Raw genomic sequence first — 23,776 nt, 5'->3', positions numbered from 1 at the left:
CTGCCATGTTGAGAGCATATGTTTCATATACTAAGTATGAAAGGTTGACCTCTAGAGACTGAGAGAGTTCTTGACAAACAGCTGGCTAGAAAATGAGAACCTCAGTCTCACAGCCACAGGAGCTGAATTATCCAACCAATGATCTTAGTTCAAAAAGGACTAGGAGATGAGATTGCATCCCCAGGTAAAAACCTTGATTTCAGCCTAGTGAAAACCTGAGCAGAGGATTCAATTAATTCATGTCTAAACTCTTGATCCTGGAAGCTGTGAGATAATAAATTTATGTTGTTTGAAGCTTCCAAGTTTGTGGCAATTTGTTACAAACACTATAAAATAAATATATCCGTTAATGTTCTTTGCTTTAAAATATACATTGATAGTAACATAGAAATGTAAACTGTATTTTTCTGTTAGCATATTATAGAGCTTTTTGTGTCTCTCTTATTAACCTGTTTGTGCCTATTAATCTAAAGTAAGGTTTTTATAGGTAGCACATAATTGAGTCCTGCTTTTATTTTAAAATCCAATCTCATATGACATTTAGTTCATTTAATGTGATCATACTTATATAGTTCCTTTAACCCTACTACTTTGCTATTGTTTTAAAAAATATATATTGTTCTAATTGTAGATGGACACAATACCTTTATTTTATGTATTTATGTAGTGCTGAGGATCGAACCTAGTGCCTCACACATGCTAGGCAAAAGCTCTTCCACTGAGCCCCAACCCCAGCCTGCTTTTTTTTTTTTCCCTCTCATCTTTGATCCTTTTGCCCTTTTCTGTTTGATACTTTTTTTTAGAGAGAGAGAGAGAAAAAAAAAATTTTAATATTTATTTTTTTTTAGTTTTCGGCGGACACAACATCTTTGTTTGTATGTGGTGCTGAGGATCGAACCCGGGCTGCACGCATGCCAAGTGAGTGCGCTACCGCTTGAGCCACATCCCCAGCCCAGTCTGTCTGAGTATTTTTATAATTATGTTTTACCTCTTTTGTTGCCATACTAACTACACCTGCTGTGATACTGTAGGGGTTGCTTATGAGTATATAGGACACATTCTAACTTACCATCATCTACTTTGAAAGTAGTGATATGTTATTTCCCATATATGAAACTAACAATACTTCCAATTCTCCCTTCTAGGCCTTCGTATTACTGTTATTCATTTTATTTCTATATGTTATAAACCCCACAATTATGTTATTTATTTAAAGTCAAGTATCTTTTAAAGAAATTTAAATTATAATAAAAATCCTTTGTATTTAACCATACAAGTCCCCTTTTCCATCTGGCATTATTTTCCTTTTTTCCCAATGACTGTCCTTCAACCCTTCTTGTGGGATGCAGGTCTTGGTAATGAAATACTTTCTATAGGTCTAAAAATGTATATATTTAAGTTCTTTTATTTTTGGAAGATATTTTTACTAGTAATGATAACGTAGGTTATCAGTTTTTCCTTTCTGTGAAGATCTTGTTTCCTTGTTTGTTTTTTGTGTTTATGTGTAGTGATATTTATAAATAGTCCGATATGTGTATTTTTCTGTGTGTCTTTTCTTTCTACTTTTAAGATATTCTCCATAATTTATTTATTTATTTTTAGTTGTTGATGGATCTTTGTTTTATTCATTTATTTATATGCATCGCTAAGAATCAAGCCCAGTACCTCACACATGCTAGGCAAGAGCTCTACCATAGAGCCACAACCCCAGCCCCTCCATCATTGATTTTTTTTTAAATTTATTTTTTAGTTGTACACAATATCTTTATTTTGTTTATTTTATTTATTTTTATGTGGTGCTGGGGATTGAACCCAAGGCCTCCCATGTGCCAGACGGGCGCTTTACCACTGAGCCACAACCCCAGCCCCCATCATTGATTTTGAGTAATATTATTATAATGTATGTTCTAGGACATAGTTCTTTCCATGTTCTTCTGCTTGAACTTCTTTGATCTCTTGGTTAACAGTTTTCATCAAATTTGGACACATTTTGACCAGTTTTTCCTTAAAAAAAAAAAAAAAAAAAAAAAAAAAAAAACTTTTCCCCCAGCATTGGGTATTAAACCCAGGGTAGCTCTACTAATGAGCTGCATCCCCAGCCCAAGAAACTGGGATTATAGGTGCATACCACTATGCCTGGTTCAAATAGTCTTTTCTATTCTACTATCTGGCAATTCTGGATATATTCACATTAGGCTGCTTTTAATTGTTACACAGTTCACAGATTTTTTTTGTTGTTGTTATTCCTTTCTTTTCCATCTTTTTTATTTTATTTTACTTTAGATACTTTCTATGACTAGGCTTTAATATTCACCAATCTTTTTTTCTACAATATCTAATCTAATTTTCCATTAATACATGGAGGTACACTTTTTATTTCAGACATCGTCTTTTTTCTTTTTGGTACTGGGGATTGAAATTGGGACACTCGATCACTGAGCCATATCCCCAGCCCTATTTTGTATTTTCTTTAGAGACAGGGTCTCATTGAGTTGCTTAGTTCCTTGCTTTTGCTGAGGCTGAAATCCTCTTTTGAGCTCGAAATCCTTCTGCCTCAGCCTCCTGAACCATTGCGATCACAGGTGTACGCCACTGCGCCCAGCTTAAGACATTGTTATTTTTAACTGAAGATATTAGATTTTGAGTTTCTTAAAAAAATTTTCTATATCTTTATTTCCTCAGTCTTTCTTTTAGCTTAACATTTAGAAGACAGATAGTTATAATGTATTTGTCTTAAATCTATTATCTGGGCCAATTTTAAATTTGTTTTGTTAGCTTTTTGTCTTCTTCCTATGGGTTGGATTTTCCTGATTCTTTGCATGCTTGGTAATTTTTTATTGGGTATCAGACAGTGTAAATTTCACTTTAGACATTTTTACATTCCTAAAATATTCTTGAGTTCTTTCTCTGAGACTTGTCACAATTTGATTTCAGGTCTTGTTTTTAAGCTTTGTTAGGTGGGACCAAATCAAACTTTAGCACAGTGTTTATTTTACTGCACTAATAAAGCAAACCTTCCTGAATATTCTATTCAATGCCTTGTAAATTATGAAATTTTCAATTTTGCTTGTGGGAATGAATATATTCTTGATCTTATATATGCTCTAGGGATTATTCCTTATAATTGTTTTGAGTGGTTTTTGTTCTGGCCTCAAGTAATTTATTCACATACATTCCTGACCAGTTGAATATTTGAGTAGAATCCTCTGAAGTTCTTTGTCGTGCTCTCTCCTCTCTGATATTCTGTCCTGCAAAGTCTAGTCACCTAAATTTCCCAAATGACAGAAGGAGGAGTTCCATGTCCATCTCTATTGGGATATGTCTGTTTTTCCCCACTTTGAGCAGTGACCTGAAAACTTTCTCCAGGAAGTAAGCTGAAGCAAAAATGGGGCCCATCTTGCTTGTTTCCCATCTCTCAGGGATAACTGTCTTTCATTGCCTTGTTAATAATAACTTGAAAACCACTGTTGCATATATTTTGTATGTTTTTCTTTTTAAACTTTTTTTTTAATTCTAAGGGTGAATCTACTGCCTATTAATCCATCTTGGCAGGAAGTAAACTTTAGGAGTTCTTTTATGGATAAATTAAATTGAAGATGCATACTGGCATCCAAGTAAAAGTGTCAAACAGGCAGCTGAGTTACTTCTTCCTTTTATCTTTTTTCCAGCTGTATTGGGAATTGAACCCAAGGATGTTCTACTACCAAGCTATATTACCCAGTCCCACCCCCTCCCCCTTTAAATTTTTCAGACAGTCTTCCTGACTTGCTGAGACTGATCTTAAACTTGCAATCCTTCTGCCTAAATCTCCTGAGTTGCTGGCATTAGAGGTGTGAGTCACCAAGCCTAGCCTGGGTTATTTCTTGAGTGTATAGTTCAGGAAGATACCAGAGATCCAGATACACATATAAGAAATAAGAGAATGGATGGAATTTAAAGCTATCACACTCAATGAAATCATTTCATGGACCAAATTTGGTCTTAGTATGCTTTTTCAAATAAGTTTTTATAAGTAAAATTTTTGTAAGTTTTATTGGAACACTGAAGTTCATTTCTTTTCATATTGTCTAAGGCTGCTTTTGTACTACAACAGAGTTGAGTACTCACAGCAGAAACATCTGATATCTAATATATTTATTAAGTGCTGTTTATAGAAAATTGATTGCCAGTAAAATACTGCCCCTGATACACACAATAAATGTAGACTTGAGAACACCAGTGGATCGATTTCTATAGCATGCATAAATTTCAAAGTCAAAAAGAAAAAAAAAGAAGTATAGAATTCATTGGATTAGACAAATAGGAATAAAGGGAAGAGGGGATGGAAATAGGAAAGATAGTAGAATGAATCAGATATAACTTTCCTATGCTCGTATATGAATACCCAACCAGTGTAACTCCACATCATGTTCAACCACAAGAATGAGATCAAAATTGTAATGGGTCACACCCCATGCATGTATAATATGTCAAAATACACACCCTACAGGAAAAGAATCAGGAGATTGATTTTTAAGGGGCAACAAAAAAGAAGTATATCAAGAAGAAAAGAATGTTAACTGTGTCAAATGCTGCTGAAAGGAGAAGAGGAAAACCGATTAATGAACAGGGTAGATTTAGCAAAATGGTCACTTTTGCCACTTAGAGATGTGGTGGTTGAGGTGGGGGTGGTGAAAAGTCAATTAAAAGTAGTCAATTAAAGAAGGCCGAGAAGAGAACATGATGTTAAAAAGCAGAGACAATGAGGACTTTTTTTTTTTTTCCCAGTACTTTTGAGGACTTTTAGTTAAAAAGTGTGGGTTGAGGTGAGAAATGGGATGAAGAGGTGCAGTTTAGGGAGGTAGTTTGTTTTTAAATAGGAGATATAAATTATAGCATACTATTTTTTTTTTTTTTGCTGGGGGTGTCAGTACTGGGTATATCAAACCTAGGACCTTGCCCATGTTCTACTACTGAACTACAGTCCTGTCCTACTTATATCACATCTTTATGTTGATGAATATGATCTAACAAAGGCACAACTAGTGATGAGGCATTGGATGGGACTGCAACAGATAAAGGAATAGGAGAGAAGACAAAACAAAGGTAGTCTTCAGCTAGTGGATGCTCAAGCTGAACAACTGGGATGTATGTTGCCATTATCTTTTTGTCTTCCTTGAGTTACTGGCTGAACTGGCTGGGTGGCAACTGTGGTAAGAGCACATTTCAGGATTGTTTAAGTTTACATTTCACAAAGAAACAATTTGAGAAATAGTGAGATTTATATTCCAATATCAAAGGGTTTGCATAATTCATAATAAAATTAACCTATGTCCCTGATATAAGTTATAATGTAACTGGTAATACAGTTATATTAGGGCCAGAGTTCAGCTACATTAATAAGTTCAAAAGACTCAGAGGCCTAGTAGTTAAAATATATTTTTTAAATCTACGTAAATAGGATTATGTTTCAAGGTTTTAAAAAAGCTTATGTTTTAAGGTTTTAAATATAAATTTACAAAAACCTTTTGGAACTTAGTTTTAAGTTAAGGATGGTTAACCTACCAATCCTCATCAGCTAAAAGCCTTAGGGCTTCTGTCAGGGCTATTTCTGGCTTGGAAAATGGCCGTAGTTCTGATGAATCCATTATTTCTGGACTATGAGTAACAGAAGGCATCCTTTCTTTATACTGTGGAATGGCTCCAGGAGATGCTTCAGCTAAAACAAAACATTAAATAAAGTATAAGAGAACCTTGAGACACAGGACACAAATCAAAAGGTAATGGTATTCTTACGGATGTTACGGATCTTTCTTTTCTTTTTTTTTGGTACTGGGAATTAAACCCAGGATACTCTACCAGTGAACTACATCACAGTCCAATTTTTATGTTTTAATTTTGAGACAGGGTCTCCCTAATTTGCTCAAGCTAACCTCAGACTTGCGATCCTCTTATCTCAGCCTCCTAAGCAGCTGGGATTATAGATGCATACTAGATGTTATAAATATTTCTTTCTACTAGCCAGATGTGGTGATGCATGCCGCCTATAATCCCAGCTACCCAGGAGCCTGAGACAGAAGGATTACAAGTTCAAGCCCAGTCTCTACAATTTAGTAAGACCCTCTCTCAAAATAAAATATAAAAAAGGGCTGAGGATACTCAGTGGTAGAACACAATTCCTGGTACTGGGGCGGGGGGTGGGGGAAGTGGAAGAAAAAACTAGTATTAGTTTATTCTTTAAGAAATTGTAATACCCAGGGGTCTGGGGTTGTGGCTTAGTGGTGGAGCACTTGCCTAGTACATGTGAGGCCCTGGGTTCGATCCTCAGCACCACATTAAAAAAAAAAAATGAATAAACAAATAAAGGTATTGTGTCCATCTACAACTTAAAAAAAAAAAAAAGAAAAAAAGAAATTGTAATACCCAGAAAGCACAGTTATTTAAAACTTTCTTATATTGAAGATTACTAATAAATTCCATTTAATATAAATAAATAAGTAGTTTTCAGTCATGGGTCATAACAGTCTAGCTTTTAGGAGCTAAAAGAATCAATGTGATATTTTGTAAAAACATGAATATATACCTGCACTGCTCCACAACTGACAATTAAAAAATAAAGTTACTTGGCAACTAAATTTAGAATTCTAATTGTTTTTCTCTATTGGTATAGTATCAATAGTCTATAATGAATCCTGTGTCTATGTGTAGTAATACGAACAATGTTTGTTTCACTTCAAATATTTACCAAACTTTTTCCAGATATAATGCAATGTTCTAGATGTTAGGAAAACAAATTGTTGTCCTTCAGTGCTCAAGGTAATGCCCTTAGAGCACTGCTCAGTGTAAGACATGTGCAGTGGATGTGTTAGGGAAAAAAAAAAAATCAAATAGAATGGCCTTTTGTAAGTGGGAAAAGATTTACTGGTTCTTTTTCCATGTTGAGATTTTTTTTTTTAAAGAAGAAATAGTAAACACTAGAAAATGACTATCATGAAAAATTATTTAACTATATTATTTGTGAGAAAATGTTATAGGAAATCACAAACATAAGAAACTTGTCTTAATGTTGTATACTAATTACATATTCAAAGTTTCTATCAATCATTTAAAATCCAAAGGCAATAAGGCATTAATGATATTAGCTAAGATTTACTAAGTACTTTGTTGCAGACCTTGTGATAAATGTTTTACAAACTTTACTGCATTTAATTATTTCAATAAAGCGGAAGGACACACTCATTATCAAGTCCATTATTCCTTATGATTTTGTATAAAGAGGTCTATGACAGAATCTCTACTTTCAAAATATTGATAACAGGGCTGGGGTCATGGCTCAGTGGTGGAGCGTTTGCCTGGCACATGTGAAGTCCTGGGTTTGATCCTTAGCACCACATAAAAATAAATAAATAATGGGCTGGGGTTATGGCTCAGCTGCAGAGCACTTGCCTAGCACATGTGAGTGCTGGGTTCGATCCTCAGCATCATATAAAAATAAAATAAAGGTACTGTGTCCAACTACAACTAAAACAAAATATTTTTTTAAAAAATAAATAAAATAAAGGTATAAAAAATTGATAATGTATTTGATAAAAAGGATAAATATGATTTTTGGATTACTATGGTGATTAAAATCATTAATAGTCTTCGCTAGAGTAAATCACACAATGAGCAAGATGATGTGACCATTAAAAAATATAACAAATAGATCCATTTCGTTTTGTCAATGGTTTAGATATACGCTCATTAGACCTCATATATAAAATTGATATGTATAAATAAAATACAAATGTACTACTAACCATGATTTATTGAAATCTTACTTGGTAGTGTGCTATGTGCTTCATTTACATTATTTCATTTAATTCATTAAAGAACTCTGTAATATTTATTATTAATCCTACATTACAGGAGAAGAAACTGATGCTAAATAAAGTTTTAAGAATTCCATTTTACTCCACTCTGATTGTCAATTTTTTTCTTTCTTTTTTTTTTTTTTTTGGTGTTGGGGATTGAACCCAGAGCCTTGTGCATGTGAGGCAAGCACTCTACCAACTGCGCTATATTCCCAGCTCCATGCCCACTCTCATGAGAAAATAACTTATTAGACAGAGGTGCAGACAAATACCCAATTTTCAACCTTTTGGTTATACCAACATCAAGTACTATTACCTATATTTACTTTATTTTCACCTGAAAAAAGTGAAACAAAACAAATATTATTCTGGAAAAGGAAGGTACAAAGAATATCAGTCTAAAGCAGTGCTACTCAAACTAACTTTTTTAAAAACTTCCACTCTGTTGCAGATTGATACTTTTATACAATAAAAGCACTGTGACAATGTCCAATAGTTAAAATAGTTCTAAAAACTGAATAGGTTTTTTAATGTATCCTGTCATGGATGAATAATAAACAATTCTTTAGTTTAAGAACCACATTTTGAGTAGCAATAAACTAACAGATAAAGAAGCTTCTTAAATGGAGACATATACAACTACAATTTTGCTATTAGAATTTATTTTTGGCAATATGTTTATAACTACAAATCAAATTAAACATTTAATTTTGGGTTATATACACAAAATTTTTGTTTTGTTTTGTTTTTTGTGGTGCTGGGGATTGAATTCAGGGCCTTGTGCATGCAAGGCAGGCACTCTACCAACTGAGCTATAGCCCCAACCTCCAAAATTTTGTAAGTATAATCTTATGTTGAAATAACATAAGAGTGACCAAGAAAGCACTTTAGATACTTCTCAGAAATCTAATATGTAAAGCCTATATTATAGGCAAAATGAATACTCCAAAATTTATGATGTATTACTACTTGTAGTACTGCTACTACTAGTACTTCCACCCATACTCTTAACATAGGCTTAGATGGGTAATAAGTTTTTTTTTTAATTTATTTTTATCTGTTGACAAGCCTTTTATTTTCTATTCATTTATGTATATGTGGTGCCATTCACATTTTGTGTGTGTAAATCAAACCCAGTGCCTCACACATTCGAACCCCAGCCCCAGAAAATTTTTAAAATTTTTTCTCCCTGGATTTTATGAGATTAACAACAACAACAAAAAAAGAAATTATCTAAGAATGCTAACAGGCTTAATTTCATGATTGCCTATTTTTAACATTGTATGACTATATTTAATCACCAACTTTATAGGCCAAAACCTCTCATTAAGCACAGTTTCAACAATGATTAGCTTTGTGAATGCAGAATTTCAAAAAGTTTTTTATACTTCTTACATTATAAAACAAATATAAAGCAGAACCTTAGACACTCTTCTAGTATAAATCCCTATTTTTATCTTAAAAGTGTGTCACCTATTTCATTTATATACTTACTTTTTTCTGTATTTTTATTGATATCTAGGCTTTAGAACCAACATAAATTTAAGAATGTTTATTATAGTTCACAGTTTATGCTTTAATAATATTTAATAAAATAACTAAGCAATAATACTTAATGTTTACTACAGTTCATAAAATTTACATTTTAATCTATAATATTTTTTCCCAGTTGTTAGTATATCTAAGATCTATTCAATGGTTTTAAAAACAATATAGGAGGGGCCGGGGTTGTGGCTCAGTGGTAGAGCACTTGCCTAGCATGTGTGAGGCACTGGGTTTGATCACCGGCACCATATAAAAATAAAACAAATAAAATAAAGGCATTGTATCCATCTACAACTAAAAAAAAAAAAATCTATATATATATAGGAAATGTGGATACTACTTTTACCTAAGCATAAAACACAGTGGTACTCAATGACAACCTGAATAAATGATAAATACAATGCCTTTTTTGATGATGCTCTAATATAAACAGCTTCAGTATCTCAGTTACTTTTATAAAATTGGATACCAGTCTTTAGTAAAAAGAAATATTTCCTTGAGATAATTTGGACCTTTGAATTCATATAATTATAGGGGTAGAAAATTAAGATCTGTTTCCAGGTCTCAAAGTTAATCAAAGCTAGAACTGATAGGAATCCAGATCTATCTATCGACTTTTGGTTCAGTGTTCTTTCTCTCACAGATGCCCTGTGTCACATGTGGTCTCTTCATCTTAACAAGCATTTGTAACATTACTCTTTATATTTAAATAGTAACCTACCCTAATCTGAAAACACTAAACATGTGACAGTTTTAAACTGGGTCCTCCTATCTATGGAGGGATGAAGGCAATATTTTCTAAAGGGGAACTCTTATTTTGATATTCTCCCTTCATCTCTAAAAATATTTAAGTCTAGAAGAGAGAACAAAATAATTTTTCTTTTTATGAGAAAGAATTAGCATTTATTATGATAGAAGTTAGTTATTAGGTCTTGCAAATTTCAGTAATATGGGTCAATATAGGCCATTCTTAGTCATATAGCATCCTTAGTATTATAGTAGCTTTAGAATATTACTTGACAAAAACACTTCAAAAAGCAAATACTACTTACTTTCAGATGCTATTTTCTCAGTTCCTGTATGTTTCATTCGTTCCCAGTGATTCTGGTCCTTCTTTTCACAATCTTTTATGTCAAAAAGCTCTTTTTCTTCTTTTCTCTTTTGTCTCATTTTGTCATAAGTAGATTTTGAAATAGAAACTTTAGTCTGCATGAAAAAGTTGAAATATCTGGAAGTATTCAGGGAGTTTGAGATTTAAAATATCTTCATCTCAGATAACTGTATATTTTGTACATTAAATATTTTGCTTTTTTATATTTTTATTTTATTTTATTTTTATGCAGTGCTGAGGATTGAACGCAGTGTCTCACACATGCTAGGCAAGCGTTCTACCACTGAGCTATAACCCTAGCCCTACATTAAATATTTCTACAAAATTAACTATATATATATATCAGTCTTTATTTTAGGAATCCTAATATCTAATAGAATGACATAGGGCTACTATCCAATTACATTTGTGCCTAAGGATATCAGTCTACTGCTGCTTGAATATATTATAGAAAAATGTTAAGTACATGCATACAGAAACATATATGTATATAAAGTATGTTATAGTATACTTTATTACTAGAAAGAGAACATATTTACTTGGTAGGAAAGGAGAATAATCTAGCTTTTAAATGATTCAGGATCAGAAAACTTACCAATATTTAATTTTTTAAAAATTTTTACTTTATTTTTCTGTGATGTTGAAGATCGAACCCAGCGCCTCGTGCATGCCAGGCAAGCACGCTACCGCTTAAGCCACATCCCCAGCCCTAAAAATTTTTAATCTAAATATTTTTACTGCCCTACATCTGATATACCCAAAACAATGACATATTGTAGGCTTAAATTTATCCTCATGATTAGTAAATAACCTTACATCTTTGTCATTGTCAACATCAAGATATGATGGAATACTTTGTTGGACTGCTCTTCCATATATCCCTGATGGTGGTTCAATACTTTGTTTACTTGAAAATGTATCCTCATTTTCCATAGAAGATATCACTGGCTGGCTGCAGGTTGTTGGTGCTGAATTTGGACTTCCAAATACACCTGCAATCAACCAACCATTGAAGAGTCATTAAGTATATATGTAATAGCATTCTGGATAACAAAGTTTAAGACTTTGCTCTTGCATTCAAGAGCAAACAACACTGTAAGAAAGACACATTAAGTAATTTGTAAAATATACAAACAAATACCCTAACAGGACAATAATATAAGAGGTGAGAGAAACTAATTCATGATAATATCAATTGAGAACTACATACTGCAAGCATGGAATTCATAGAAAGGTTCACAGGAAAGTTGGTGTGAGCTGGGCATTTAAAACAATTTCAAGAAGAATGGAGTTAAACTGGGATTAGAAGAAACAATGGATTTGGGTAGACAAAGAAGAGAGGAAATGCTAAGGGGCGGGGGTTGTGGCTCAGCAATAGAGCGCTCACCTAGCATGTGCGGGGCCCTGGGTTTGATCCTGAACATTACATAAAAAATAAATAAATAAAATAAAGGTATTGTGTCCAACTACAACTAAATATATATATACGTATGCACACACACACACACACACATAAAAGAAATGCTATGAGATAGGAAGATTTATACACAGAGCTGAAAAAGTATAAAGCATGTGTATGGGTACAAGGCAAACAGAGAAATAACAGGAAGTAAGTCTGTAAGAATAGGCTGCAGCTCATCTGAGGAGGATCTTAAATTATTCTAATGAGACTATCAAGCAAAGAAATGAGAAAAGATTTCCAAGAGGTTTTTTTTTTGGGGGGGTGGTACAGGGAATTGAATTCAGGAGTACTCAACAACTGAGCCATATCCCCGGCCCTATTATGTATTTTATTTAGAGACAGGATCTCACTGAATTGCTTAGTGCCTCACTTTTGCTGAGGCTGGCTTTGAACTCACGATTCTCCTGTCTTAGCTTCCCAAGCTGCTGGGATTTTAGGCATGCACCACCACACCTGGAAGTTTCCATGAATTTTATTCTATTTCGTTTTTGAACAAAAAGACATATGCCCCCAATGCATATGACACATTTTTCAGTTTAAAAGAAATTAATTTAAAAAGATACTTGCAATGGTATTGGTCAAAGATCTCCCAGCCCCATAAAATATATAATAGGATTTAATTTTGATTTGTCTAGACTCTGTATGGGAGATAAATAAATAATATTGTTTTATTAATTAGTAAGCTGATAAAGACTACCATTTGAATTTAGATTATGCCAAAATTCTCATACCTGTCCTAAAACTGTCTTAGAAGTACCTTGTCTACAGCTGTCACATAACATCTCTCTCTGAAAATTACTGACATGAATTTACTATAATTTTGTCAGAGGATGGAAATGCGAAGTGCTGACTTCTATTTTTTTCCATTTAATAACTCTTGTTTTTTTTTAAAGAGAGAGAGAGAGAGAGAGAGAGAGAGAGAATTTTTAATATTTATTTTTTAGTTTTCTGCGGACACAACATCTTTGTATGTGGTGCTGAGGATCGAAACCGGGCCACACGCATGCCAGGTGAGCGCGCTACCGCTTGAGCCACATCCCCAGCCCTAATAACTCTTGTTTTGCTTTTGTTTTGCAGTGCTGGGGGTTGAACCCAGGGCCTTATACATACTAGACAAATATTTAACCACTGAGTCACAAACCCAGTCCTCAATTTAATAACTTAAAAAAAGAAATTCTATTTAATGTTTGAATTACTCACTATTCTTTATTGACATGCTTTGCTTAAGTCTGAAGAACACAAACTATTAAAAAGCTATGTGGGGGCTGGGGTTGTGGCTCAGTGGTAGAATGCTTGCCTAGCATGTGTGAGACACTGGGTTCGATTCTCACCACGACATAAAAATAAAATAAATAAAATAAAGGTCCATCAACAACCAAAAAAAATTTTAAAAAAAGCTAAGTAACTCTGAAATACCTTTTCCAACAACTACTACTGAATCTTCTGATAAGGTATTTGTGGAAGTGAAGTCAAAAGTGGAAATTTGCTGTAAATTTGATGACCTTATAAATCCTAAAAAAGAAAGAAAAAAACAATGAAAAACGATTTAAAATGCTTACTTAGTTTTTGGATATTATAACATGATTAAAAGTAAAAACTTATTACATACAAAAATTTATAATTTTTTTATCATAGATGTTAATTCAATAAATATTTATAATCTAATATTTATATTTACCTAGTATGTACTAGCCACTAGAGAGAAAAGAAATCTTCCTACCCTTAAGGAGTTTAAACATACCAGGTTTAATGGTGGGAGAAAAACATGCAAATAATCACAGTATGATAATCAGAATAATCACAAAGGAAATAATTTGATACCCTAAAACAGATCAAGTCAATCTCATAGCAATCTGTACTTTTCTAGGTTAATTTTTATCTCAGTTTCTAATTATTTACCAAATTATTCTTTCTCCTACTAGACTATAAGCTCCATGGAACAGGACTTATGTCTAGTTTTGATTATTATTGTTTCCTGAAGCCTGGTACAGTGCTTGCAACAGAGTGAGTATTCAATAAATATAAATTAGATGTATGTATCAAAATAAAAAAAAATGAAAAGCAATATAAAATTAATTTAGGGTCTAGGAAAGAAAAGTTTTTGGTAAATTTAATTGGTAAATGTGATCAAATAACTGATTTTTAAAAAATGAGGTACATAAACTGTTTTGCTAATCTGCTAAAGTTAATAGGCTTGCTCTGGCTTTGTGTGAACACAGCAGAGATAAAGAAAGAAACTGTTGTAGGTGATAATTTTTCACATATTCTTTTTTTCCATGATGCTGGGGATCTAACTGAAGGCTTTATATATGCTAGTCAAGTGAGCTACATCCTCAGCTCCACATAATTTCTTCTTAAGTAATTTGGAATAACCAATGTACAGCACACACCAACTAACAGAAACAATGACTAGCGCACGTGCGCGCACACACACACACACACATACACACAAAATGTTCTGTGACAAAGGAATGCAAAAATCTTAGTAAATGAAATAATTTTGCTCAACAGTCCACAAATACAGTATATATGTGTGTGTCAAATATATATCAAGAAATAATTGAATAAGTAGATAAGTCTCATAATGAGAAAATAAGGACACATTAAGTTTGAACTTCATTTCTAAGATCAGCTGACAATTACTTTTGATGTGCTTTTATTTTTTTTACATTGTATTTTCTTCTAAACAGAAATGTTAAAAAGAAATATTGCTCATTGTCTCAATCCTAAAGATAAAAAAAAAAATGTGTTTAAAGGCTTCTTTATACACAAATATCCTTATATAATCTTTTGTCATTTCTGTCTAATTCATTCAAATACAGAAAGAGAACATGTTAACTCATAGTTGCTAACACTGTAAACATCCATCATTAATCATCTTCTCAAGTCATTAATTGGACTCCACAATGTTGTGTAGAAAATGGGCAGGTTCAAAGGGATGCCAATAAAGGAAAAGAATGGGAAGACGAAAAGGTGGTTATAAGAGCTAACCCTAAAAAAGAATGAGGTTTCTTACAAAATGAATCCATTTGGAGCCAGGTGCAGTAGCACTTGCCTGTAATCCCAGCGACTCCAGAGGATGAGTCAGTAGGATCATAAGTACTGGAACAGCTTCAGCAACTTACCAAGACCCTGTCTCAAAATAAAAAAATATAAAGGGCAGGGGTGTAGCTTAGTGGAAAGTGCCCCGGGTTTAATCCTCAATACCATTAAAAAAAAATCCTTTGGCTACACAATGGCAATATCTCTTTTGGGAAACTTTGTATTCTGTTTAACACTATACTTACTATTTACTTTTACCTGACTATTTGAGAATGCACTTTTTGAGTGATTTTGCCCACTTTTAAAATATTGGTTTTAATTGGCTAATCACCATTCCATTCATTTCATATATGGCAAATGAACAGATTTCTATGCAAAGCACATTGAAGATATAAAGATGACAATATTATTACTCTTAAGAAACTTATAATTTAACGTGGAAGATATTAAATGTGCATAAATTAACTAGCAGGTAGGGTGACTGAAGAGAGTAAAGAAGACTATTCCAGATCAAAAAAATAAGCAAAGTTTTCCAAAGAAGTAGCTTTTAAACCAGTATTCAAAAGCAGACATGAACTGAACACATTAAGATTTGGATAAAGCATGCAGGCTTTGCAATTACAAAGTAAGAAAAGCTACAATATTACAAGTGCCAGAGTATTAGGGCATTAAAAGAGGAATGGTAAGGTAAAGCAAAAAAGTTAAACAGAGGCAATATGATTACGGGTCTTTTTTTTTTTTTTTTTCTTTTTTTCCTCCTGGTACCAGGGATTGAACCCAGAGGCACTTACCCACTAAACCACATCCCCATCCCATTTTAATATTTATTTAGAGATACGATCTCACTGAGTTGCTGAGGGCCTAAGTTGCTGAGGCTGGCTTTGAACTTGTGATGCTCCTGCCTCAGCCTCCTGAGCCGCTCAGATTACAGTTGTGTGCCACCGTTCTAAGATTATAAATCTTAAAAGTTATGCTATAGAGTAGAAACTATATTCTATGGTTAACAGGGAACCACTCAAGATTTTCAATATGGAGGAGAAGATCATGTATTTTAGAAAGATGATTCTGAATTTAAAGGGATAAAAATTAGAGCTAAGTCTTTCTAGAAGGCACTATAATTTTACAGGAAGAGGTAGCAGAAGGCCAAATCACAAGTATGGCTGCAGATAAAATTAGACTGAGAAGAAATGATAGGATGGACTAATTCCAAAACATGGAGCTATGGAGAAGTAGACAACGATGACTTTAAAGTTTTATGTCTCCACAATTAGGAAAACAGTAACGCTATGGAAGAGAAACCTGTCTCGAAGTTTGGTTTTGAACATGTTTGCTATTAAAAAATTTAATATGACTTTTTTTAGTATGAGTTACTTTTAAGTATTTTTGTCTTTGATTTTCTTTACATGAGAAATAAAATATATAAGTAAATATAAAAATCCCATCATTTTATTTTATAAAAACAATAAACAACTTATTGCTGCCACAAAGAACAAATACTGAATTTTTTTAGAATAAATTTTAAGAAATTTACAAAAAATAAAAACAAGGAAAAGCTTATAATCAATTTTTCACACAACATGGATCACTTCCACAATAAAAAGAGCTAACATTTCTGATTACCTGCATGTACATGATTTAAGATTATCAGAAATAAAGTATTGAAGTTAATATTATCATGACCACAGTTGCTACTGAAAAAATGATAGCTCTGTACTTACTTATTTTAGATTACCAGGCTTAAAAACAGAGGACTTCTAATTATTCTATTTAAATATTTATAACCTTCAAAATCACTTCTTTTGTCCCCTAGAGGTAATTTTTAATATGCAGGTTGTGTCAGAATCTCTTAAGAAATGAATAAAGCAGTCACTGGATGGATTAGCCAATAATTAAAAACACATAAATTGCTAACAAATGGTCAGTGATAACAAAGAAGCTCTTTCCCAGGTTCTACCACAGGAAATTCACATTCTTGTTGCCACAGCTTTACTCCATGGTTACAACCTAACCAGACATTTGGGAGTAATTTACTCACATGATTGCCTCTACCTTATTGGAGTGGAAAAATGGCTTGTAAAAAATTGTGTGTATGTGTGTATGGGTGTGTGTGTGTGTGTATGTTAGGATGTGTGTATACTCTTGGGGTAGAAGTCAGGAGGGATTCCCTAGTTTTAACACATGGGCAGTCCTTTCCCTTCCCTGGTTCCTTAGGCAAGTCCATATACCAACACAAACCTGTGAATTCTTCTATTCTTCAAAATTATTTAAGTAACACATCAGCAGAAGGATAAGATGAAAAACCTCAAAACTAAGAATTTTCAGTTAATTTTTTCTTTATTGGCATGTTTAGGGAGAACTCTGATGTAGATTCTACTGTATTTTTAAAAATTAATTTGTTATGAAATTTACTAACCTTTTGTATGCTTATGTCTTGGGTTTTCCTTATTTTGTATTTTTAAAGCACTAGGTAAAATGTCATGTGACCTATCATCTTCACAATCACCACATCCAAACCCATAGTTCATACGTTGGCCAATTATGCTTACATTGGATGTTGTAATCCCTATGAAATAAAATAAATATTTATTTAAATAATTTAGGTAATATTATATAATAGGAACAAATCTCTCAAAATCTATCTTGCCTTCTAACCTTTTCAAAAGGCTGGCAACATACTAGAAATTATAAGATGACAGTAATTTAAAAGTTATATCACATTTTAAATCACGTAATACTTTTTATCTAAGAGATAAAACTATTATAAGTTATACTACAACATTTCTTAAAATAGGTTTTAAAATTGCAATGAAATATAAAATGTAATACTTGAAAAATATGATCCAACGTATATGTCTAAAAATATGACAAGCATTTAATATTTAAAAGACACTTTTGCTGGGCATGGTAGTGCATGACTGTAATCCCAGTGACTCAGGAATCTAAGGCAAAAGGCTCACAAGTTCAAGACCAGTCTCAGCAACTTAGTAGACTCATTCCAAATTAAAACTTAAAAAAGGGCTGGGGATATAGCTCAGTGGTACAGTGCCACTGTTTTTAATCCCCAGGACTACCAATAATAATGATAATGATAATGATAATAAATCCACTTAACTTTACACACAATTTTTTTTTAATTCAAAATTTTAAAACAGTGACAAGAAAAATGCCTATATTCTTCATTCTTCTCTTTTTCTCCTATTCCCATGTATTGGTCTGGTTGATGAGGCAGGAAAATACTAGTGATTAAGAATCCAGTATCTGGAATCATGGCTTCCTGGCTTTAAATCATAGCCATGCCACTTAACCTGGACAAGACACTTAACCTTCTATGTGAAATGATGATAACATTGTAGAATCTTTTCTAGAGCTGTCATGTGGATTAAAGAAAACAGCATAGTACCTACCTAGAATATTATAAATACCTAAATATTATTATATCCTTAATTAAAAATAAAAATAGAACTCTCTCCTATGCCTCCTTCTAAAAAAATAAAAAAACTTTAAATATATATTTGAATGTTTAAACTTACCACTCTATACTAATGCTATGCAGCTATTACAACCACAGAATGTCTAGGCAATATTTAGTCACTGTCCATTTTCATATGTAGCTCCTACAAATCATCAAGCAATAATAATAAGAAATTGTTTTTAAAATGTTGTATTTTTAAAAATTTATTTTTTAGTTTTAGGTGGACACAATATCTCTATTTTGTTTTTATGTGGTGCTGAGAATCAAACCCAGTGCCTCATGCATGCTAGGCGAGTGCGCTACCACTTGAGCCACATCCCCAGCCCAAAAATGTTGTATTCTGGATAAGAGTTGTGACTCAGTGGTAGAGTACTTGCTTAGCATGTGTGAGGCACTACATTCGATCCTTAGCACCACAAAAAATAAATAAAATAAAGGTATAAAAAAATGTTGTATTTTTAAAAATCAGGATGTGGGGAGAAGAAGTAACTGATGGTAGCTGGGCTAGAAAGAACTGTGGAATAGAAGGCATTAGGTCAGTTCACAAAGATAAACTTCAAAAATATCTGATATTAAATAATAAATATCTGATAATAATAGATAACTTCTAGAAGTAACATAGATATCTTTAAATTCTTAGTTTTGACAGTCCATAAAGTAAGATTTATAAAGATTCTGGTTTTGGGTGGACATGCTTCCTATTAATAGACAACACTATTGGTATGGGAAAAATTTACTATAACACCATTCAGAAAATCTTAACACAACTTAGAGTAATTGTTGTAGAATATGTGTGGAAGCCTTCAATGGAAACACTATTGTAAAGACAGACTGGATTTAGGATTTTTTTTTAGTTGTAGTTGGACACAATACCTTTATTTTATTTATTTATTTTCATGTGGTGCTGAGGATCAAACCCCAGCACCTCGCATGTATTAAGCAAGCGCTCTATCGCTGAGCCACAACCCCAGCCCCGGGATTTAGGATTTCTACATAATTGATATTTTCATTTTTATATTCAAATAGTCTTTATTCTGAGCATTATTATTTTCATGTTTTACCACTGGAACCATAATAAACTTATAGGAATCATTTGTTTACAGTAAACAACAAACCCAAATTGATAAAAATCTTAAACCATTAACAATTTAACAGTTTGAGAGAATGTTAAATTTAAGAATATCTCATAGTGAATTCAATGACAACAGTGTTTGTAAAATGTGATCCTAGAAATTCCTATTACTTGTTAAAAGTGCAGATTTCTAACCAAGATGATAAATTCATTAGGTATGAGATGAGGCCTCAGAATCTATACATGTGTTACATATGAACCCAGGTAATTCCTAAGATTAAACAAATTTGGAAAACACTAAATATTAGGCAAATTTGGGGAACTCTGAATACTACATTAGAAGTGTGTACTATAGAACTCATCACTCTATTAAACAAATCCCATGGTCCTACAATTAGCATCAAATCCAGGTTTTAAATCTACTCTTTTCCAAATCTAATCTATCTACAAGATAGTTCCATTTTTGCAAATTAGATACAATAAAGCAATCAGATGTCTCTTTGATCTTTAATGTATTTAAAATGAGGAAACAAAGTTTCAAAGCAGTTAAGTTACTTACACAAAATGTGAATATTATTATTAAATATCAATTTGGGATTCAGCTGGGGTCTTCCAGACCTATACACTGACTTACGACATACATGCTGACTTTATGTGTAGAGTAGTTATCTCTTTGTTGACTATTAGCTTTGTGCAAACCAGTAAATTAAGCACACTTGGTTAAGTCAGGCATTCATGATTACGACAGGTTGTAGTAGGTAATCAGAGGGAACTAGTCTTTGGGATCAAGAATCTGAGAGTAGAAGAAAAATAAATAACTGAAAAACCATTATAAAAGATGTTAGTGCAAAATGTTATCACAAAAGAGGTAATAGTTAATCTTGTTTATAAATTAGGGAAGGCTTCTCAGAAAAAAACAAATGAGCTTCTTTCATAGCTGTAAAGGGTGTGATGTAGATTCCAGTTGTCATGCAGAAGAAATAATATGTGCAAGTACAAAAGATGGGAAACACTACTGAAGGTAGTCTGATTTAACTGGAGCACAAGATACAAAGAGGAAAGTGAAAAATGGAGCTGGATAGGTATGCAGGAACCAGATCATTGAAAGAGGCCCTGAATGAATTTTGTTAGTCAAGACAGTCAGTTCTACAATGTGGAGGAATGGACTGTAAGTGAATTAAACTGAAACTAGGGAGAAAACTTAGGAGGCTAAGTAGGTAAGGAATGAGAACAAGTGTGAACTAAAGCCATGGTAGTAGGAATCAGAGGAAATAGAATCAGGACATATTTAAGGGCAAGAAATTGAAAATTTTAATAAAGGATCATATTCATGTACAGCTTTTAGAAAGGTAATTATAAGGAATAACATCACAATTTGTTACAATTCATTCACAATTTAATACAGTTTTATTAATCATAAAAAATCACATGCAGTTCCCACTCCAGATAGACCAGAGTCCAAATAGATAACTTATTGCTAAATTTTTTTCCTGAGAAGTGATGTTATAAAAAATTAGAGGGATGGGGTTGTGGCTCAGGGGCAGAGTGCTTGCCTTGCATATGTGAGGCACTGGATTTGATTCTCAGAACCACATTAAAAAATAAACAAAATAAAGTTCTAAAAAAAAATAAAAATTAGAAATTTCCAGGGCTTGGGGTCGTGGCTCAGTGGTAGTGCGCTTGCCTAGCATACATGAGGCACTGAGTTCAATCCCCAACACCACATAAAAATGAATTTTTAAAAAAGATATTTTTAAAAAAATGACACCATGTTAAAAAAATTTAGAGATTTCCAAGTTAGTTCACAAAATTCTTAACAAAATATACATATGAAAATACCTAGTTCACATGTATCTACATGAACCACAAGTGCATTTAAAAGTAAATTTAGCCAGGTTCAGTGGCACATGCCTGGAATCCATGTGACTTGAGAGTCTAAGGCAGGTGGATCCAAGTTTGATGCCAACCTGGAAACTTAGCAAGACCCTGTCTCAAAATAAAAAAAATAAAAAGGACTGGGGATGTAGCTCAGTGGTATAGCACCCTGGGCTCAATCCAAAGTATAAACAACAACAACAACAACAAAATATAAAACAAAGCAAAAAAAAAAAAAAAAAATTAACTTGTAATAACTAGTAGTTAACTAGCTAAATATTGTTTTTAAGGGAAATTGTCTTTTGTGATGCTTGGTGGTTCTCTATGCTGTACATTACAATCATCTAAAAGCTTTCAAAATTCTGACAGTCAGGTATTAATTCATAACAACTAAATTAAACTGTCTGGGTAGGGAAGCCAGGCATAGGAGTACCTATGGACTTAGAGGGAGAAATTAATGATTCAGTTAGATAAATATTTTTGTTTCAAAAATAATATAACATTTACCCTTGCCTAAATAGCCTTTTAAGGAGTTTTAAATGATTTACTCTTAATTGATAACAACAAAAATTATAAATCTGAGAACACCTGCTATCATTTTTGACATCATTTAAAAATCATACATATTATAAATCATATTTATGGAACATTAATATATACCTTCACTGGGGCTTTGTTCAGCAGTATGAGTGTTTTTATTCTTTGCAGAAGAAAGTCTTGTTGAACAAGGTTTTGATCCAAATGTTGGAAATATGTCTGACCTACAATGAAACAAAGTAATTTCATAAACATTTGATTTATAGTTGTTCAATATTCATATAACACATTCTCTACTCTTTTATTAACTCATTCAACTTTTGGATAATTAGGCAGCAAACAAGTATAAAAACCAATGGCTACTACCAGTTATTGTTCCTTTTTTGTGTGTGGTGCTGGGGATTGAACCCAGGGCCCTGTACATGAGAGGCAAGCACTCTACCAACTGAGCTACATCCTCATCCCACTATAATTAAAAAGAAAAAAAAAAAAAGTAGTTGTAGATGGACAGAATGGTTAAGCACCTCTGGGTTCAATCCCAGGGAGTGGGGGTGGGGTGGGGGTGGGGATTCAGTCCATAAAGGAGGATGTGGTCAACTCCCTTCTTACATAACTCAATATCTAAAGAGAATAATTCTTTGAGATGATGTAGGAAATACTGAATTCTAAATGCTGCCATTTTATAAAGTCAACTTTTCTTCCCAAATAGGTTTCAAATTATTTACATGATGTTGCAACTGTAGGAGTACACAATATTTAATTTCATCTTCATGGAAGATCAAGGAATCACTTTAGGTCTAAAAGCTAAATTCCACTTAGAAAAAAAAAATTCTAAGCACAAAGTATGTTGCTATTTAAATTTTAAATGTGAAGGAGAAATTCATGAGTTAAAACAAGTTTCTAAGAATAGGACATAAAAATACAGTTTAAGGGGCTGGGGTTGTGGCTCAGTGGTTGAGCACTTGCCTGGCATGTGTGAGGCACTGGGTTCAATTCTCAGCACCACATATAAATAAATAAATAAAATAAAGGTCCATCAATAACTAAAAAATACATCTTAAAAAAATACAGTTTAATCTATGAACTGCTGAAAAATAGTATCTGTTTGTATTAAAGTTATTAAAACACACCTCTTCTTTGATTATGCAATCTCTACCTATATTTGTCAGAACTCCAGTTCACTGAAGTAAAAATAATTTTAATTCAATTTAATTTCAAATATTTACTTCTAATAGCTGTATATAAACAATATTCAGGTTAAAATGAAAAGAAAATAAAGGAAAATAAAATGTTTTAAGAATGTGAAACGAGAATTTTGTAAAACTGTTTAGCATTTTCTTACATAAAATATATATCTACCTATGTATCTATAAAAAAATTATATATTATTTTATATAATTATTATGTATTATATAAAAATATATCTACTTATGTTGTAGCAATTCTACTCTGGGTTTTTGTATAAAATAAAAAGAGAAAACATTCTCTCAAATTTTACAATAGGATCACCAAGATGCCCAGAAATCAGGGCAGGATTACTGTTTAAGGTTGTAGAAATGATATGGAAAAATTCGTTCAATTGTTATGCTGGAAAAAAAAAAATTACTGTTTTTGTGCATATCCAGGACTAATTCTAGCACTAATGCTACAGGCAGGGAGACTTCTGAGAGGGCTATGGGAACTATAGTATGAATTCCTGAGGAAATAAGAAAAGGGAAATAACAAAATAAGAAAACCGTGAGATACAGCTGGGTAGATCTTATCCACAAATTAGAGGAAACTGGTTCCGAGTTTAAAATGAAAACAGTAATTTACGTTAACTGGCAAA

At 32.7% G+C, this 23,776-nt stretch overlaps 1 protein-coding gene across 5 annotated transcripts in view; it reads right to left on the bottom strand.

The window, feature by feature from the left end:
• Positions 1 to 23,776, bottom strand: part of Togaram1 (TOG array regulator of axonemal microtubules 1) — an 88,135-nt gene that overhangs the window by 21,332 nt on the left and 43,027 nt on the right. For 4 of the 5 annotated variants that reach the window (XM_071607858.1, XM_071607860.1, XM_027929778.2 and 1 more), the window contains exons 7-12: positions 22,072 to 22,172; positions 17,406 to 17,555; positions 13,367 to 13,462; positions 11,305 to 11,480; positions 10,430 to 10,583; positions 5,545 to 5,698 (exon numbers count right to left, since the gene is read on the bottom strand). In XM_071607858.1, coding sequence (XP_071463959.1) covers positions 5,545 to 5,698; positions 10,430 to 10,583; positions 11,305 to 11,480; positions 13,367 to 13,462; positions 17,406 to 17,555; positions 22,072 to 22,172 — 831 coding nt within the window. The remainder of the gene's footprint in view (positions 1 to 5,544; positions 5,699 to 10,429; positions 10,584 to 11,304; positions 11,481 to 13,366; positions 13,463 to 17,405; positions 17,556 to 22,071; positions 22,173 to 23,776) is intronic. The other variant, XM_027929779.2, reaches the window with a different exon arrangement.

The sequence above is a fragment of the Marmota flaviventris genome, chromosome 2, assembly GCF_047511675.1.
Source record: "Marmota flaviventris isolate mMarFla1 chromosome 2, mMarFla1.hap1, whole genome shotgun sequence".
Lineage (NCBI taxonomy): Eukaryota > Metazoa > Chordata > Mammalia > Rodentia > Sciuridae > Marmota > Marmota flaviventris.
The sequence above is the reverse complement of the archived record's forward strand: the minus strand, read 5'-3'. Positions and strand labels throughout refer to the sequence as shown.